The 20782-nt window shown below is 39.4% G+C and overlaps 1 protein-coding gene across 1 annotated transcript in view; it reads right to left on the reverse strand.

The window, feature by feature from the left end:
• LOC104367775 (contactin-3) overlaps positions 1-20782 on the reverse strand; it is a 112763-nt gene that overhangs the window by 11222 nt on the left and 80759 nt on the right. Inside the window, exons 7-12 of the mRNA XM_042799671.1 lie at positions 20110-20246; positions 17723-17852; positions 16319-16469; positions 6465-6592; positions 4881-5056; positions 969-1086 (exon numbers count right to left, since the gene is read on the reverse strand). Coding sequence (XP_042655605.1) covers positions 969-1086; positions 4881-5056; positions 6465-6592; positions 16319-16469; positions 17723-17852; positions 20110-20246 — 840 coding nt within the window. The remainder of the gene's footprint in view (positions 1-968; positions 1087-4880; positions 5057-6464; positions 6593-16318; positions 16470-17722; positions 17853-20109; positions 20247-20782) is intronic.

A 20782-nucleotide genomic window follows, 5' to 3' on the forward strand; every position in this document is an offset into this window, starting at 1 on the left:
CTCTGATAATCTAGTTCTGCAGTACTCTGAACCGCAGCACAGAGACAGGGGTTTGTTTTTTTTCCAAGAACCTTTGTTCAGCGTGATCCCTCTATCTTTCCAGTGTTTTTTACTCTAGTCCTCAATGTCCTCTTTTAATCTACTAATACATCTCTGTAGTCTGCCAATTTGTTATCTACAGCTGTTTTACTGTACAATGCACTGTAGCAATTCTTCAGCACAACATCTGATCAGCACCCCGCGCAGCAATTTAGTCAGGCAAGCTTTCTGCTGCCTTCTGGAAAATCCTGATTCTGGGCATCCTGGCAAAAATGCTGGTTTTTGTCTCGTCCACACCAGCAAGGAGGGTTGAAATAACTAACAGTACATCGACAGTTAGAAAATATCTGGCATATTTTAACATGTACCGATTAAGTGGTGATCACACATAATGTACTTTCCTACATCAAAGCTCTTCTCTTGCAATAATTGTAGCTGTATCATCAAAGAAAGCTACAGTTGCGGTTTATCTGTGATCATTCCAGCTCTGAGTGAAAAGGAATAAGCCTGCGTTACATGCTTTAAACTCCAGCGTGTCCCTAGGACAAAGCCTCTCAGGCTCTGGCAGCAGTTGCCCATTTCACAGGAAGGATTCTGGAGTCACCAACCCCGACTGTTCGGTTTGCGGAGGCAGCAACTCACAACTCGCTCGTGGCTGCCACTACGGAGTTCCCTCACGGCAGTGACTTGAAGGACTGTCTGTGAGAAAAGATGCGAAGTCAATATTATATCCTTCAGCTCTTAATTTCTCAGGGAAAGTATCAGCTTCACCCAAAAACCGAGCTAAAATTTTCCCTAACTGCAGGGCAGAATGACGTAACTCAAGCCACAGTCATACAACCCATCGCTCAAGTCATAAATTGTTTTTGTAATCTACAATATAAAAAAGTTAGAAAATATGATTCGTGGTAACTGAAGCTGAAATTTACCTCGTACGATAAGGTCTGCTGCAGATGCTACGCTATCCACTTCTGTCTTCACCATACAAACATATTTTCCACTATGTTTCAGCTGGATGTTTCTAATCATTAAGTCTCCTGATGCACTCTGTCGAAATATGAAGTTCTTATTAACGTAAATGTACTACCTTGTAATTTAATGTTAAGATTGTATTTGTAAATGGAAAAGAAATCAGACAAAAATGTTGAAGAGAAAGTCGCTCAAAAACTGCACTGGCAGACAACCTGCGGGATAGCGAGGTATCACCCGTCAGCTGCTCTGTGGTAATTGTCTGTAAGCATTTCCCTAATAAATACGAGGTAGTGTCCCTCTTTCACGGGAGAAGTAAGCTACTACATTGTTAGCTCGTACTGGGAACGTACCTCCTGACTGCTACTGGGAACCATGAAGAAAGTCAGTGCCCTCTGACCAACCATCTGACTCGAGGCCTTAAGAGGAAAATGTGGTTTCTATGGCCATTAGCCCATTTGACTTTTAGACAGAATTTGTAACACTGTTTATCACAGATTTTTAAGGAGCTTAAATACGTAAATGACAAAGCCGAATCTGGTCCATTCTATGGGTTATTATGAGCACACTTTCATTTAAAGGTTGTGTATTTCGGGCTAAATCCCCCATTTTACAAGTCTAAGTTCTATTCTTTGTTCTTCATTGAATATATAATCTTTGGTCATTTTTTTTTTTTTTCCATTGGTCTCTCATGTCACAGCATGTGGTATGATCTCCTGAATCAAGGGCAACGTGCACAAAAATTCAGTGATAACTGCAACTTCGTATCACTTTAGGGCTCCTTATACACTATTTGTTTTCTACATCACTGAGTAGAAGAGAACTTGATACTAAACCTTTCGTTGCCACTGTCACTTCAAAAAATCTCCTCTTTGTGTCAGCTGAACTACCGCTTTAACCATCACATCGTATTTTTCAGGTGAAAAATCACTCAGATGTCAACTCTTACTTTTTTTTTTTTTTTTTAATTTTCTGGAGAATCAGCGTTTTATTTGAGGACAGAACCCTCTTTTGGGGATATTTTCAGCTAGTCTGGCCACATGACTGATTCTTGGGCACACAGTAGTTTAGATGAAAGGTCAAGACAGTTCTGGAAGCTCTTTTTGTCTTAGAAAAAAATTAACAACCCTTCCAACCATTTGATTATTTTTCTCTGTTTCACACTCACACCCATTATTTCAGCATTATGATATCTCCCTTCTTTATTCAACACAAGCTGAAAACAATTCTGCCTGATTCCCTTCTGTATGTGTGTAAATACAATGCCTGGTCTTCTGTGAAAGCACAGATGTAAGCATTTGCAGGACAATTCAGTGCTGATTGCCTACAATACAGCAGAAGCTGAGTTGAAGGCAATCTAAAACCCATCTACTTGATTGGAAGTGGATATTCAGGGAGTATGACCAACAACAGCAACGCACACTCACAAGCAAATCATGTTCTCCACGAACTTATTTTAGCAAACTAAATTTAAAACATCTCAACAAAGGGGACTGTCAAATAGAATAATTTTACTTGAAATAAACCCCACCAAAATATTAACACTGCATTTAAATTATTTGGGGAAGAATCCCAAAGTACTGTGGAAAACACAGAAACCTGCAGCGGCAGAAAGCTACAACGTAGAAGGCACCCTCACCTCCCACGGCTCTGCAGCCCAGCAGCGGTATCCACGTTCCTGCCTAGCCAGATTAAATCTTTGTCAGCTTGGACAAGTCCAGGTGACAGTAAGGTCACCTTCCCTTCTCCATGCTACACAGAATACAAATAAAGAGTAGCCCATGCAGTATGAACCGCTGCTGAAATTGCTTTTGCTCCTCCTGACTGCCTAACAATCTCAGCCATTGCTGGGGTCTACAAGCAGGTGACACCCGAAACAGTTTAGAGGCAATCTGTTCAAAATTTTGGAATCTGCTTGGTTCGCCATACTGTTTGTATAAATCATCTGTCTAACAAAAAAAGAGCAGTAAGACAGTGTTACATCCTATATTTTTCTAACCATCTGGAAGACCAGGTGGTGGTCCCATAACATTCCCACTAACTGCTACATGTCGGAGACCTCAGGCATGCGTGACAGGGACTTCCAAGACATCGTTACATGGAAATCTATCCACTGAAAAAAATATTATCCTTTTGCCATGTTTATGACCAAGAAAGCTGAAGGTTTTTTTGCATAGATACTTTCATTTAACAAATACACACTGCAACTACTGGAAGCCTTAGAACATAATTATCCATCTTTACTTACTATGACCCACATAACTTCCAGATGAAATTGTTTCACTGACCTTAATGTGATACAATGCCTGTAAAAATATTTTTGTGGATCTCTTGGTAACCTATTAAGTTTTCTACTAATGAGCTTCAATCCCTCTTTACACAAGTAAGAGTTCTAAAAAAAAAAAATCCCTAAACGTCTACATTCCATAAAACACCCTAATTCTGTCCCTTATGATAAATTTCCAAGTAACATGTTCTAGATTCAGAGTTCTGAGTTAGCCAATACTCACCCTGGATTTACCTTCAGCACTGAGAGAATTTTTTGTGAAAAACTACTTTTTGATGCCTTTTCCCTCAGAGGAAAAAAAAAAAAGAAAACAAAACAAAACCAGACACCCCTAAACAAGGCGTTGATTTGGAATTATGCCCATGTTTGTTTTAGGAAAAAGTTGGAATTCTTAGTGAGAAAAAAACCTGTATTTTCCAATCAGCTTATGAAGCCTTAATTGAACTATTAAAACTGTCAGATTCAGGTTTTGTTATGTTTTTAACTTTTCCTTTCTACTATTACTATTTGTATATACAACCAGAGTACAGCTGGGGGGAAATATTACTAAATAAATAAAGTCCATGTAGCAATACTGGAAGGTAACGGTCTATGAAATCGGAGCATTCCCATTACAGCATGACAGATGGTCAGTTCATAATTCTCAAAACATTTCTGTGAAAATGTACATGATATATGAATATCTCATGGCTCCTACAAGGAAATCTCATCATCTCCACATGCACTTATATTTAATCAATGGCAAACTGCAGAACAATCTGCGTGTTTGGGGCCTACTGATTAAATGCTAAATCTTTCAAGGCTTTACAGGCAAAAAGAAAAAAGTTAGGTGCTGAAATTTGTGTGTCTAACCCACAGCCATTCCTCTAGAGCAGGAGATCTGGCAAGACCATGTGAAAGGAAACTTTACGAAGGCTTATAATGGCCAGTTTCACGCTGATGCTCAGCTGCTTGTTCTGTTATCACCTGGCCACGGCTTGCGCTGTAATAAGACCTTTCGTTGTAATTGATTTCATTCTCTTGATACATCCTTCATCTGTCTTAATGCTTTACTTTTCATGTTTTGATTAGAAGGCTAAATTCTGCAAACCATTACTGTCACCATGCCCCCACCACCAGCAGCATCTCTGCATCTTGCATAGGAAATACTGATATGAGATATATAGCTTCTCACCCGGGGATGCTCAGGCAGAATGCTGAGGGATACACGAGGGATGCAAGCGCAGGGAAAAGAAGGAAAGACGGGATGCTTTTTTTCAGCTTTAGGGGGAAACTCACAAAGTCTGCATCAAGTTCCTTAATCTTTATCCTTAATCATTGCTGTGTTTCATGTGATCTTGGGGAAAATCACATGGGGCCAGATGCAGAAACAGAGGTAGGAACTTACAGTACTTCAGGTCTAAAATACAAAGCGTCTGAAGAATGGGTTATGAGCAACAAGCTAGCTCAATGAATGATCTCCCTCCAACACAGTGGAAAAATCTACAGGCCCAAAAGAGACGAAACACCCTATTTTTACCATGTTGGAAAAAGAAAGTAAGCTTGCACACATTTGTAAGGCAAATGAAGAGAAGATGCAACTTACCCCTCCAACCTTCTCAAAATGAGAAGCATCCTTCTTGAAATCAGTGAGTGTTCCATTGAAATACCAGGTGAAGGTGATGTCCAGTATAGGATCATGCTGAACCTGGCAAGGCAAGACGACGCTTTCTCCGACAGTGACATCCATGTTGGAAGGTGCCAAAGTAATCCTTGTTGGCTCTGTTGAGAGCAGAAATACAAGTTACCGATTCCTGTATTGCTGAGCTTTGTTTGCTACCAATATTCTACCACGTTCTTCAAATCTGACTAATGACAGTCACTTCAAATTATGCAGCTCAACTATAAATGCTGCTGCCCGCCCCACCTTGTTGGAAGCACTGTGTCCTTACACATTTAACAGTGGGAGCTACTCAACACCAAAAAGGTAAATGTTAACCTGCTGTATACAGGCCAGTATACTTTACTAAATGCACTGCAACGCACAGCCGTGAAATTATCATTTAAGAGAGTGTGTGGTTCTCAGCAATAACACTCATGTTTTGGAGCAGAATATAGTAGCAGCCTTGGGGAAGATTAAGAAGTGGGAGTGAGAGAAGGAGCTAATAAGATCCGGAAACTAGAGGAAATCCACGTCGGGTAGAATGCATTGGATATTTGGGTCCATGTATCATATAGAATATAAATAATGTCATTAAGAACAGCTGCTTGTTATTCCAGAATCACATTAATGGAGAAAAATTTCAAGTCCTGTAAAAATAAAACTGAATTCTAGAAATCCTTTGTATATAATTCTATTATTTGTATGTAAAGGCACGTGAATCATTTAGGAGCACAGACTGAAAATATGAAACTGTTAACTCACTGGACAAAATAATTCTGTTTGGATCTGTGAGATATATAGGATATGTAATGAAGTAGGATATTAGATAATTCTGAGTTTGGAAAACCTTTCAGATGTTCCAATCTTTAAACAGGATGAGAAAAAACATACTTCAGATAAACTTCACAGACTACTGGCCTTTTTAATGCAGTATCTTAGACAGCAGCTACTAAGGGCTCACTCAGAGGAAGCGGCAAGAACCCTTTTAACAACAATTATGTATACAGTTCGCATTTGAAAGACTTTATGTTTTACTGCTTGTGGAGCCCCTGAATGAGCCTGCAGCTGGAGTTTCTATCACATCTTTTTCCATCAGGAAACAGCATATAGTTCCCTAGGGCTAAACCGATTTTGGACTGGAATAAAAAATTACCGTAAATATTTTTTTGATTGCAATTTTTTTTTTTTCCAAATTAAAAAAAGCCCTGAACTTAAAAGCATAAGTGCACTATTTTAGTAGATAAGTGAGAGAAGGAGGAAAGCGTTCAGAACTCCCTCACATCTGAGAAATATCTTTGACAAAGACAGAAAATGCCTCCTTCATTTCAACTAATAAAACTATAAAAAATATCCTTTTATCTTTGTATGTTGTTATGTATGTAACTTCTCACATTCTTTACTTTCCACCAGATTTCGTATTTTTTCAGTAAGCCAATTCAGACTGCACATCGTTGCAGACTTCTGTTGCAGAGTTTGCAATTCAATTTACATCACCTCACAGATGACCCTCCGTTCCAGCTCACCTACCTGTAACTATTAAGTTTGTTGAGCCACTGGCTGTTCCAAACTGGTTTGTTGCCAGGCACGTGTAGCTTCCAGCATCAACTTTGGTCACATTGACTATTCTTAGTCCTCCATCCTTTAATAACACGATTCTAAAAAATTACGAAGAGATTTTAAAAGTTGCAGCATTGCTTTGTAGAAAAAAAACGCTTTAAGAATCATACTGTTACCTTAGATATATCAAACTGCATCAATTATCAACCTGGTGGTTGAAAATTTTATGGCCATACACCAAATATACAACAAATTTGAACCCAACTGTATATTACCATTATTTTGGGCACCAGCAGAACCAATGCTTAAGATATGTATGTTTGTGTGAGAGAGAGAAATCCCACACTAACTCCATCTTTTTTAGCTGAATCAACTGAAACTAGAATAATTTTCAACTATATGTTGTTCACCTCAAGCAGTCTTGCACGGTAACTTTGAAATAACTGTGTGTCATTATTATGATGATGCAATAGAATTTTTCATGACCAATCCACATCTTGCTTTTCAGGACTCCTAGATACAAGCCTAACACCGACTGCACTGAAGTCAATAGCTCATTTGCACAACTGACTCTCTAGTTGGATTCAACCCATGCAAGTATAAACTCAGCACTCGTTCAGAAAGCAAACTGACAGTTCACACTGTTGCAGACTTCTGTCTCGGTTTATCTATCACCTGTGGTGAGCGGGAGGGACCTGCAGATGTGGTAGAGGTATGCTTTGTGGAAGGTCTTGAGGGAAAAAAAATTCCCTCTACCCCATACAAACTCCACCAGAATCATGCCCAATGGACAGATAGCATGGAAGAAAACAGAAAGATGCTTATAAAAGATGTGGACCCACAGTAGTGATATAGACAGAAGAGCATCAGCAACCCAACAGTAGAGATGACATCCCAGCACTGGACAGATGTGAAGGTAAAGTTCATTTGACTCCTCCTTTCCCAATTTCTAGTCCTCCCATCTGTCATATCCTTAGATGCAGGGCCTTCTACCAAGTACTCCCTAAGATAACCTGGAGCAGCTATATAACTAACTGTATATAAAAATGTTCAGAATAATTAACAAAAAAGGAAACATTTTGCTGATACGCATAAGTCAAAAGAGCTTCAGAGCTTCTCTCTCGGACCCCATCAATCCATTTCAAAGGCACCAAATGAGTCACAGTGAGACTATTCTGTCGGTTCCCTAAGCACCTTAGCTCGAAGGTATTTTGGAAATGCCCAAACACCCACATCTAGCTACACAGAATCAACAGAACAGCAAACACCACTAACACTCCAGGGGAACCTCTAACCACGTTAGTCTCACACAGTTGTCAGCGTAAGTATCAGCTGAGAGAGCAGAAAATGTCATGAAACTTCACATTGCTATCTTCTCTTTCTCAGAAGAGTCATGAGGATTTTGCCTTCTCACTTGCATGCACTTCACTATTAACCTCCTTCTTTATTCAGTACAAAATTCATTAAATACACACCTCTGCTGTTCTGATTTTTAACATACTTGAGGCAAATTAGTATCAATGGATCTTCATTTGTCCCAACTTAGACTTAGTTCTCTAAAGTTAAATACATATTAGAAAAGATAGATGGAGAAGTCTGCTGTGTTAGGTGGGATCACTGCCTCTCTTCTCAAAACTTGTCCCAAGCATGGGATAAGCAGGATGCTCACTTGAAAAAACAGGTTCCTTGCTCTTCTGGCCTTCATGCAGCGTATCTAACAGCTCAGTGTGAGCAGCTCCCTGTGTGAAACCCCGCAAGAGCCTCGGCAGCTGCTGAAGGGTAACAGGCTTGAAACTGCTGCACCAGCTGCAGGGCAAGTCTGCGAAGACTTTTAGGACTAAAGGCAGGCACAGCTAAGACCCACCCGGTGAACACACCACCTTAGATTTAATTGCATTGCCAAAATAAAAGTTGGCCCATAAAAGGTATGCTTCACTAAGCTGCATGGTCATTAATTATTTATATTGATTTATATTATAAATAATACAGTGTTATGATGTTTTTTTGTGTTTTTTTTTTTTTTTTTTTTTTTTAGTTTTAAGGTAGTTTTGTTTGCTTGTTTGTTTGTTTTTAAGCAATGTGCCTTATAACCATTATTTCAGAGGAATCATTGAGTTGCAGCAGATTGCAGCTCTGGAGTTTGATGGGCTCAGGGATCTTATCCTTCACCCTTAACTTCTCCGATCCTCCAGACCCACGTTCACTGACGGCAGAGCCCGGCGGTGGGAGGCTCTCATGGCTCTGCAGTTATGCCGCCCCTCTCCCTTAACAGCAGATTCACCTAATCCTCAAGGCCACACAGAGACTGTATTTACATGCCTGAAACCAGGAGTCTGGATTCCTTCCACAGCTGCACTGGTATTACACAGCCCTTTACAATGAAACATACTCTAGAAATAAGCACCACTTTTAATTGTTTTTCTTAATTATCCTGAATTGCATCTTCTATTTGCTTAAAAAAGGCGTTGCAACACTCATCACTGCAGCTGAAATACATTTTCTTTGGACAAAGGTGATGCAATCATGAAATTAACAGCTGCAAATTGTGAGAACAAGTCACCTTGTTAGAATGACAGACAATAGCATCTTATGTGGGGGAGAAAAGAGTTATAAATAGACAGTTTAATCAGTTTACATCTGGAGGCCACCATCTTTCAATCTTCCAAAGTATACTGAGGGACCAAAGCCAACATGGTGGTGTTTGAGGCAGATTTGTAAGGAGGGTGTGCTTCATCAGTGTCAGCGCAGCTGACCTCCCTGAGGCTTATTAACTTGTTTTGGAAAATTCCAAAGTAATATCTGGCTGCACTTTATGTTAGATGGAACATTTAGAATTAATTAAATTTTACAATATTGTTTTATAGGTTTTTTAGATGTGTTAAAGACATGATTAATATATTTTATAGGTAATTATAATGACATCAATAAAAGGTGTTAAAATATATCCATTATGGTGACAAGCAAGCTATTGAGTTGTTGGACTTTCTAGCTACCTGTGTATTCTGCAAAAGCTCATACTGCATCATCTACTTTGAAGCAGTTTCCAGTAGAAAAAAGTGCAAAACCAAGTGAAAACCCAGCAGTGTTGACAAAGCCTGAGATCAAACAAAGGAATAAATAGGATTGGGTATAAACCAGAAAATGTCTATTGTTTAATTAAAGCGAATCACATTTAGACTGCTCTGAGCTATCTGCAAGTCTAGCTTGCCTAAAATAATTAAGTAATAGGCTTATTAAAGCCAAGATATAATTATTAAGAAAACCCCAACCAAGAAATCAATTCTAGAAAAAAATTATTGTCAAAATCTTTACTGGTAAATTAGAAAGAGAAATGCTTTACTTTTCAATTACAAAACAGTAAATGCAGCACAGCCTATGGAAACACTAAACTCAGAAACAGCTCTAGCCCTTCCTGCTGAAGCATTAGACAAACTGAAGCTTTTAGTATACTTGAAATTATCAGATATTCACACACTGTGATAAAACAAATGTACTGTGGCTGGCCCGCTGCCAGAAAGCGATGTGGATCTCTAATACAGAAAAATAACACATCCTTTGGCATTCCCCGTATCTACATGAGTTCTTCCCATACATTTTGCTGAAGACCAGCAATTTTCCAAGTGAATTCCATTTTCAACAAGCTGCACACTTTTGAAGCACTGGAAAATGGCAGAAACTTTTAGCCCTGTAACATAGAGATACTTGGTGGAATAATGCTTTGGCATATAGCAATCTGCACGACTGTGCACTGATTTAGGACCCGCTTGGTCATCAGATCAAAACATTATTGACAAAATCATAATCTCTTGCTAATTCTTGAGCAAAATTGTGGGAAATTAATCTTTGAGAAGATTCTTTTTTTTCCAGTAGTCAAAGGGATGGCATAAAACCCTGCAACTAAACAAGCCTACAACAGCCAAATGTCTTAACTCATGCCATGCTTTTTGACGGAGGTCGACACGATGGGGAGAGGGATTAACCAACTTCAAGACTTCAGGGTTCCTGATTTGAGAGGCTCATGTTGGTCAAACTATGAAAGTATTCCTGTCCCACCCAAACTAGGAGCACAAATTTGGCATTACAGATCTTCCAGAGAGATGAGAGACTTCGGTAGGGTTACAGTCTCCATCAATTCTGCCCAATCTGTTGATTTTTTTACGTGACATTAGGATTTGTTAGTTACCTTAGTCACAACCAACCATGGAGAAATCCAGGTGTGAATTAAGCGTGTGTACTTCGCATACTGACACATTGTTCTACTGTTGTTACAGACTGCACCAAACTTTCCTATTTTCAGATACTGAAACAAGTATCATCTGGGACTAGAGGGCAAGTGGTGCTCCAGGATGCCAGTGTGAGATCTGTCAACTTCAGTATCTGTAGTGCAAGAAGATTCAAGCTATTCTGCATTCACTGTCTCCATACCTACTTGATCAGACAACTGGGACAGCATCATCTAGAGGTTTGCATAGTTTTACCTTACTGACCAAAATCCTGTTAAATTGAAATGTTGGTGCAGTAGAACCATATACACATGCCTAAGGGCCAGAATACACATCAGAATCCAAGACCACGAGGCTGCCACCTGAAATTTAGTGTCATTAATGAAACTTAATGAAAGCAAATTTGCTCATCTTCCTGTACAATACTTTACTACTAACAGACATAATCAAATTAAGTAATCGCTGCCTTTTTTGTCCGATTATTCAGCAGAAAAGCCAACTATTTTAGAACCTTACTGATAGGACAATAAACATAAACATATTGCTTTTCAGTTCATAACACTTCAGTACAAAAAGAACAGTGGAAAAGTGGGTCGAAACTGCCTTTTTATATATCAATCAAATTCCAACTACATTAAACCAGATTAAGTAACAAGAAAGTCAGCAAAAAAACAGCTCCTACTGAAGTACTGGTAAGTAAATGCAATACTTTCCACAACACAGCATTTCAAACTGTAACACAAAATGAAATAAAAATACTTAATTCAAAGCATATGGAAGATGAAACCAGTAACTGATACTTCTAAGAATCATGCAATATTTTCTCAACAACTATTTCTCCTCTTTTCTTTCCCCCTAAATTTGACATCACTTCGCCACAGTTAAAGATGCTGAAACTGGAGATTTTTAAGAGAACTGCACTGGAATGTCTTTTAGTGAAGTTAAAGTTTGTAGCATCTTTTCATCCTTTTCTAGCCTTGGTAAAACTAGAAACATTTAGGAATAAAGGTGGATTTGTTTACAGGTGAAACGCCACTCCACATGATCTCAAAATCCCTTGTATTCATCTGTTTCCAGTCAGGTATTTGAGGCAGGAGCACAGGACCCGCTACAGCCAACACCCAGCAGCTGCCTAGGTCCATATATCAATTAAAAATCATATACATATGTAAAACATTTAAAGAGGTTATATTTTTAGAGGTTATAGAATTGCAGCATATTTTGGTTTTGATGAGTTGAACTAGTATCAAACGTATTTAACCTTGGTTAAATGTCTGAACCTCATTTTTTGGAGGATAAAAGGAAAATAAAAGCACATCCATCTGGAGATGGAGGTGTCTCAGGCCAGCTTTTCAACCCAGAAGAAGGTACACGAAGGCAGCTACAGTTTGCATCCTCTGCTCTACCTGGAGACACCGGGGGTATGGCCTGCTATCAGCAGAAGGTGCTCCAGATTAATTTGGAATAAAAACCTAGTTGTGGCTTAACGACTGCAGATAAAATATACTTTAGAGACATCTTTTAAAAGGCCTTATAATGTGAGGTGGTTGGCAAGGAACAGCCTGAATAAGTACAAGCTGCTCCCAGCGTGGTGGCACACACTATAATCACAATATGGGGCGACAAATTACCTGCGCCAGGTAATCAGGTACCCTCAGGGTCTGATCTGGCAGTCATTAAAGACAAGATAATTCTTGCTAATTTTTGATTGTTATACTCATTACATCACCCAAAATTATTTATTTCAAAGGTCCAAAACTGCATTCTGGTGGGATGCACAACTTCCTTCAACATCCAATTCATTTAATTCCCATTTTCTGTCTTTCCTTCTGCATGTTCTACAGTGACTCTCATGCTTTCACTTTTCTCTATATTCCACTGCTCTTCACTGTCTAGCTCTATATTCAAGATATTCTTAAAAAAAAAAAAAAAAAAATCACATATTTTGCAAAACTAACAAGAAGCAAGATTGTATTCTTCAACGTTGAGTGATTTTAGTCCGGAGCTCATGAATCCATTTTGAATTACATTTTCTTCCCTCCACAAGACACATCATATTCAGTTCATTTAATTAAAATTTACTGACTCATTATCCAAATCTTCTACATACTGAAAACGCAGCAGCATTTAAAAATAAATTAAGAATACAAGCAACAGTGCCATCAAAACGAAAATCTTCCAGGCTTTACTAAAGTAACGTGGTCAGTACCTCCAGCAAAACCTATGTTCTCTTACAACAAAATACTATAAATATATTGAAGTGATGGAGTATTTGTGCTTTATTTTTATTATTCAAATGGGAATTTTCCTAAAACATACTGATTTGATCCACACTGCCGCATTTTATGTGACATTTTCACTTCTACAGCTGAGATTACGGACTAGTTCTACCCTCATGCTAAGCAATGTTTGGCACCTAAGCCTTCCAGAAAGCCTTCCCAGTTTAGGTACAGTCCAAACCAGCATGGTCTAACCACAGTATCTACACCAGAGCGCTGGCAGAGCGTGCTGGCACAGCCTCAGAAGAGGACACACTCCAACATTTGTGTACGTTTACATGAAAAACAAAACATTACACCATCCCCGTTCTCTACCAATGCTGAATAACTCCGCTATACCACAAGCAGGCCTACCAAAATCAACAAGAATATGGTTTGAACTACTCGAGGGCAAACAGATTTGGGAAACTACACATGTATTTATCCACGTGGGACAGAGTGCAAGAGCTGTTCCCTTGAAGGAACTGACTTACGGAGACGAAATAACTTGCTGCCATCTCTGAAGACCCTGCTTGCTCTTTACAAGCAAATAGCAGCTGTAAGGGGAGGGGAGTCTCAGTCTCCATCTCACACTCAATTTCTGTCTCTCTCTCCTAAGGAGTGCCCTGTGAGCTTGAACCCTACCGTAGGTCTGAGCTTCAAACGTAATTAAGCTCATTCTACCTCCCCTACCTCTCCTAGGTAAAGAGCATGCTGGATCTCTGCGGCCAGCATCCCCCCTTTGGGGAACTCATTCCTCCCTTTTTTCGGCAATTAAAAAAGACACCCCTTCCCCCTGCAACTGACTTCCCCATTAGAAATGTAGTTAATGGTGGAAAAATGCACTGCTAATTGGAAACGCTTTCCTGAATTGCAAGAATTGTAGAACTGCAAGAAATTCATGAATTGCAATTATTCATAGCAGACAGTAATGAACTCCAGCACTTTCTGCAAAGAATCCCATTCCTGCTTTTCTCTGAAGGTGAGTGTACTTCATTTAGATTAATTCAGGATTATTGCTTTGTTATTATGTTTCCTCTGTAAGCCATTTACAGTGTGCTGTCAAAAATATAGTAGGAAACACTTTGAGCCGTATTTTGGAAATACTTGCACTTTACAGAACTAAAACCCATAATTTATGTTCATAAATCTAAGCAGGCAGCATCGTGTACAATCAATACATTTTCAGAAACTGAACATTACTTTCTTAACATTGGTACCATCACCACAACTGAAACTGGGGGTGCTGCTTTTGAAGGGCAATCCGAAGCAACCATTAAGACCAGATCTGAGCTATCCAGATAGCTCACAAAGCAACGCCCAAGTGGTGGCTTGAATGCTCTTCTCTCGGACATGTGTGGAGCCCTACAAGGTCCAGGCACGCCTGGCAGCTTTGAATATCATGAACCAAACCTCCACAGGTTATCTGAAGGCTGATGACGGGCAGCTCCAACAAGAGACAGGCAGGAACGGGAAGGATACCATTCTTCCTGCTTATCTTTTTATGGAAATGGTACGGGGACAAAAAACTAGGTATTTCCCTAAATGGAGAATATCAAGTGCTACGCATTTATGTACATGCTTTACAGAAGCGACCATAAAAATAAGAACAAATGAGAATCATCTCAGAAGGCAACAGGTTTCACAGGAGTTTTAGAGATCATTGTGGTCCTGTGTTACAGAGTTATTTATCAATGTGATACTGTGTCATTACAAGACGATGGGAAGTTTCACACAGAAAGAAAAAACAACTAGTGTTATTTTGAATGAGATCTTGCTTGCTTGATTGCTTGCAGGCATGCAGCCAGCCATCAAGCCTGTGGTACCGTGTCAAGATCTATAATGACAGATGACTAATCTTCTGCCAAATGGCCACATCTGACAACACTTAACACTAGAACACATGGAAACTATCGTGATCCCTGTGAAGAGTCAGTCAGAGCTGCACCGATCAAGACAACAGCAAGTGCCCAAATCTTTTGGGTACAAGGAGAGAGCTCTAGCCTTACGATGGAGCAAATAATGGTCCCAATTGCAGCCTCTGAAAGTTTTCATCTACCTGGTAGCATCTTCTGTGTTAAGAAATTTCAAAGGAAAACCACAATGTGATGTTTTACAGGAAGAGAACTAGAAGAATTTCACCTGGTTCAGAAATAGATTCCCGATGACAGACTAAGCTTTGTAACCTAACACAATGTCCTAGAGGAGTAGGGCTACATGAATGAAATCGCAACACATGGCCATGGCAATCCTCCTTCAAAAACAAAGCACTCAGTCTCCCGTCTCCTGTCTGGACTTGTAACTCCAGCAAGGCTGACCTCACAGCAGACTTAATGCCCAAATAGTTATTCTGCTCCCCTGAGTTTTTACAGCCTGTACTGAGTGCTGAAGTGCTGCAGCTGGAATGTCCTCAATACCAAACTGCCTAGTTTCATGCTAAATCAGATATACAACTATCTTAACTACGCCTTTCATCCACAGAGTATTTTGGTGTCCCAGTTCACTACCTGAAATTCTCAGTCTATGCAAATATCAAAATGCAAAACAGAAAGCTTGAAAAGGCAGTAATCCCCAATGTTGGAGAGATGCAAAGCAAATGCCTGCTCCAGAGCACAGAGAAGTACACTTCTCAATAGTTTAATTATATCATTTAGTCAGTAGACTTGTGCAATTTTAGTTTATGACTAATTCAATAATGCTTTAACGGTTATTGCTGGAAAAAATGTTTACATGTTATTGGAAGTCAATAGCTAGGGATATAGGTGAATCACAAACTCTCCACTGAGAATTACTAACACCAAAACACACTCACTACCATGTAAACACTGAAGAAATGGCAACATTCATTATCATTGGTAGATAAAGTTTCTGGTTGCTTGAAAAGAACCGGAAAGCGTATTTTCATTTACTTTTCCTATTTCCATCTGCTGTTCTGAACCTACCAATTAAAACCCCCTTCCCCCCCCCCAGCCACATTATCACCATGGCTGTAATATGCCTCACCTGCTGGCATTTTCAGAGCATTTTGTTGAAGGCTTTGAGTACTGTTTTACAGGCTTTGCCTTTCCAGTTTTCTATCAGTACCTGGTTCTCTCTGAATCAGGCCAAACTCTACATTAAACTGAAAATAAAATCTGGCCCTTGACCTTAAAGAAGGCAATGTGCATGCACTCTCTGTGCTCAGATCCAATGACAGTTAAAACCCAACCAAATGACTGCCCCAAAGAGACAGATTTCTGAGAGGCTTTACAACTATGTAGGTCTACAGATGACACTATTGCATAAAAAGACTTAAACAAGCTTTTTATAAGATTAAGACAAATAAACCAATGTAACTCGATACCTTTCATTTTCGTGTAGCTGCTCACCTCCCTTCTTCCAGGAACATCTGGCCTTAGGGGAAGCTTTGGGTTTGCATTCCAAATCAACTGTCCTACCTATTTGAACCTGGATCAGTTTCTTCATTGGATTCTTGGAAAAATCTGGAGCAGAAGCTGAAACAGAAGGGATAGTAACTGTGAAATAAAACACCTTTAATTATACCAATGATACTACTATTTAGCACTTGCATGACATTTCTCAGACTCCAAACATAATTAAAACCATGAATTAGTTCAAACGGATCTTCTATTGGACAATTATGCTTTTCTCCTCCTTACACTAGTACAAAAGTAAAGGTTTCAGTTGTGTGAAGCACACCATCTAATGAAACATGCACTGAAGATCCCACCGACTTTATCTGAGAGGAAGCTCAGTGAACCCAAGGAGCGTTAAGCACGTGCCTTACTTTACGCTTTGCTGGATGTGAGCATACGCGGTTTGTCTAAGTCCAGGGAGGGCAGTCAACACCAACAGTCTCGTTAAAACTCAGGGAACTGGTTGGCTTCTAGTTTCATGTCAGAACGCAGGTCTGATCAGATACGTTAAGAGGACATAAAATTACAGCACAGCTTATTCTGAGTGGGTATAGTTTTCATTAACTAACAGTTAAGAAAAGGCACATGGCTTCTACCTATACTAAAACTAAAGTTTGAAAGGAAATTCAGTATTTTAGGAGACCAAGGCTGAGGAGCAGTCCGCCAGTCGACTGTAACCTTAACAATAGGAAGGAAATAACTCATGTCCCCAAAGCACACTGCTCTTACAGGTTTAGTTTTGAATCAGTCTATACTGGAGGTAGAAATCACATAAGCATATGAGTGCATGAGGCAGCCACAAGTTCAGGGCTTCCCTCAAACAAACAGCTGTCGCTATTTTCGACTCAAGCACACGCCGTTTGAATGACTGAATGACAATCCCTTGTCCCCTCAATCAAGAAAGGCTGCACACAAGAGCAGCCTATTGCTTTTAAATGACACAGCTCCCCTGGGAGCCCTGGAACCGCGGTGCAGAAGGTGAGTGCAGCTGACTGATGTGCGGAGCCAGTGCTGCCTCCAGACCACGTGAGCAGTTTTAATCTTTGGGCCTGTGTCCAAGCCCTCGTCTCTGCTCTTCCCCTAATGAATAATTTAGCTGTGTTCTGGTTTAAAGCAGTGAATGATTGGACTGCAAATCCTCTGGATGCAGATGAGTCAACTCCTGGAAACCGCAGATAAAAAGGTATTAGGTCAACAAAAACGTTTCTTTTAGTGATAAGCATCTGAGCGAGTTAAATCTGAGATCATGATGAGGTGAAATACGAGGCAGGTGGAGGGTGTGTGGAGAGGGAGAATGAGGTCTGTGTTTTAGTGAAAAAGGAAAATCTTACCTACAACCCTGAGCTCTGCACTCGAGTAGATGACACCATGTTTATTTTCAGCTATGCACTGGTATCTGCCAGAATCTGTCAGATTTAGATTTGATATTGTAAGTGCACCATTTTCAGTCTGGATCCTTCCCTGAATATTAAGAAAAATATCTTTATTGATGACATATTTCCTGTGAAAAATTTAAAATAGGTAAGAAACATAAATAGGACAGCATAAATACAATAAATGGGGTAAATGTAACAGCATAACCACAAGAATAGTTCTAAAATAAGTGACATGACCACATCATGGTATGGCAACAGTGATGAAATATGGAGACTTGGCAACAGAGCATTGGTTCAAATGTGCTCAGTTTCACAGAAGCTTTGCAATCTCAAATACCCTCATATTTTCCCAGAAATACGGACACAGGTCCTCATGACAGACCAGAGTATTCAAGCTATACAGATGGCACTGGCATTTCGTACTACTTAGAGATTTCACACATGCCATTTGCTAATAAGCTCTCTGTAATACCATGCAGAAAAAATTCAACAGTCATTAGATGGAAGACATGTATTTAAGTGCCCTAGAGCTGAGAAAGCTACTGAAGTGCAGGGATCTTCTCACCTTGCTTCTTTGTGGAAAGGTGTATGAATTACAACAGAATGTGACTAATTCGAGGATGGAGTGGGCAGGAACTGGTGGGAAAAGGAACCAGTGAGAAAGACAAAACCAAAGGAGCTTCTTCTTTGGGGAAAACCAAAGAAACAATAACGGACAAAAAGAACTATTTGCTCAAAAATATTTTCTAACTTGTTTTTGGACCTGGACGTGGCTTACCAGGCCTAATGCAATGATATTCACTCTCTGCCTTTTCCTAAGGGCATGTACTTCCACAGCTGGCCCTGCTGCAGGGTGACTCTGGCTATCTAGGGGCAGCCAGGACAGCCCAGCCCCTTCCTTGGCAGATCTTCTCCCGGTTTATTGCAAGGTGCTCAGCCAGTTAGACAAAGGACAAAACAATCCCAAAGAGGAACAAGCTTGAGTCTCCATGTCTTGATCCTCTTGCTAGCATCCCAAGCTGCTCTTCTCACTCTTCCTTACAGAAGATTTATTTATGGAGCAGGGGAGATAAGCAGAACAACTGCAGCAGATTTTTGTGGAGGAGACCCAGCATGAAGAAGGATTATTGCAGTTGAGGAGCTGAAGACAACTGATCACTACACACAGAGAACTCCTCTTCTGATGCCTCCTCAGCATCGGCTTTCAACGAGTTAGTGTGAGTTTACAATCCTTATATATTTCCAGAGCAAGTCACGCTTATGCCCTGACACCATGCCAAAAGGCTGGACACCAATACTCAAAAGCAGAAAAATGGGAAGACTAAATGAGGGAAGATATTTTTTTATTTACTGAGGTAAAAAAGCATATTACCTCAGTGACTTTGTATGATATGGTAACAATGCTCTTAAATCACTGCGATGAGATTTCGTACTCCCCCATTTAACCTGTCCACAAAATGCTACCATTCCTTTCAGTGAGCATATAACACTCTCAGTGGTAAGAAATGTTCTTCAGTGCTTACAGCATTTTTCATAGCCATCTACTGAATTCACTTGAGCAGTCACTCTTTCTTCTTCAACTGTGAGTGCCAACGTTGAGCACAATGTATTGGCCAAGTGCAAAATGCCTTCCTGCGATGGGCTCGTGCCCACAGCTTACATTCCTCATAACCTGAACCAGGCAGTTTTCTCAATGATGCAGTAAGATTTAAAATCAATACGGGTATCGGATACGTTTCTTCATTTCTGGTCTGGGAGACCAAGTATCTCACCTTCTAAGTACAACCTCTTTTCCCCATCACCAAATGCATTACTTTTCATTAATTGACTTTAACAACTGTATTAAAGCCAATACCTATGTTACACTGCTGCTTATATTTCATTCTTTGCATCAAGTAATGGTGAGCCTATGAATTTTCAGGATATTTGTCTTTTTTTCACCAAGAAGTTTGGATGTATTTTCTTATTAATCATCTTATTTAATGAAATGCCAATAACAAATATAAAAAAATCATTTAAGTTCTCTATCCCTAATTTATGGTTCTTAATGTATAACTTCAATTGAACTTTCTTCTCCAGACTTTCCTTACATACTTATTTCTGTGCTTGTATCATTGCTTTTGAAACTGCTTTTAGCTGGGATATTTCTGAACAACATAAATTGCCTTTGTGTTTTTGGTATTGCAGCTTTTGAAGTTTCCATCTGGATGCTTTTGACAAACATACAAAACCCATTATCAAGTATTTCTCTTGACTAATTACACACACTTTTGCAAATTCTCATACTTATATGAAGTATTGTCAATTTTACATAGCATCATGTTTTCGAAACACAATGTTACCTCTATTGACAGCTGGTCTCCATTCTTCAGCCATCTGTATGATGGCTTGGGCTTCCCACTTGCTCTGCAATCCCAATATAAGGTGTCCTCTACAGCAACTTCAGTATCTTTTATTGTCTGGATCCAGTGAGGTTTTGCTGCAGATGAAATACACATCAAAACCAAAGACCATAACAAGCTATTGTTCCACATGAGAATCAAAGGGTTAATATGCACGGCACTCATCAGTCTTCTGCGTAAACTGGTTTGTACCAACTGAGGCTCTCACTCGTTCTGCTTCAAGTGACCTAATGAAACAAATTACTCACTGTTCCTTTTATACATTTTTATTACAAACAGTAAACCAAAAGAAAATTGAGATTACAGATCACTAAAGCTGAACTGCTGAAACCAATATTAAAATCACTAATGATTAAACAACACAACTTTGAAATTAAGGTAAATGTAAGATAAAGAAATTAGTGATGATACTGGAATTAAATAATTGATGTAGCTAAATCATCAAATTAATACTGAAGAGAATCCTTTAAGTCCTAAAAAACCCATAATGGTATATCAGCCTTAGTTCTAAATACCATTTAAATTGTTTTCTAATGCTAGTCAGCACTTAACTGGATGAATAGATGGATATATGAGACTGTTTTTGAAAGCATTAGTGGTAGCACAGCCTTTG

This window comes from Tyto alba, unplaced genomic scaffold (genome assembly GCF_018691265.1).
Source record: "Tyto alba isolate M040663 unplaced genomic scaffold, T.alba_DEE_v4.0 Super-Scaffold_3, whole genome shotgun sequence".
In the NCBI taxonomy this organism is placed as follows: Eukaryota; Metazoa; Chordata; class Aves; order Strigiformes; family Tytonidae; genus Tyto; species Tyto alba.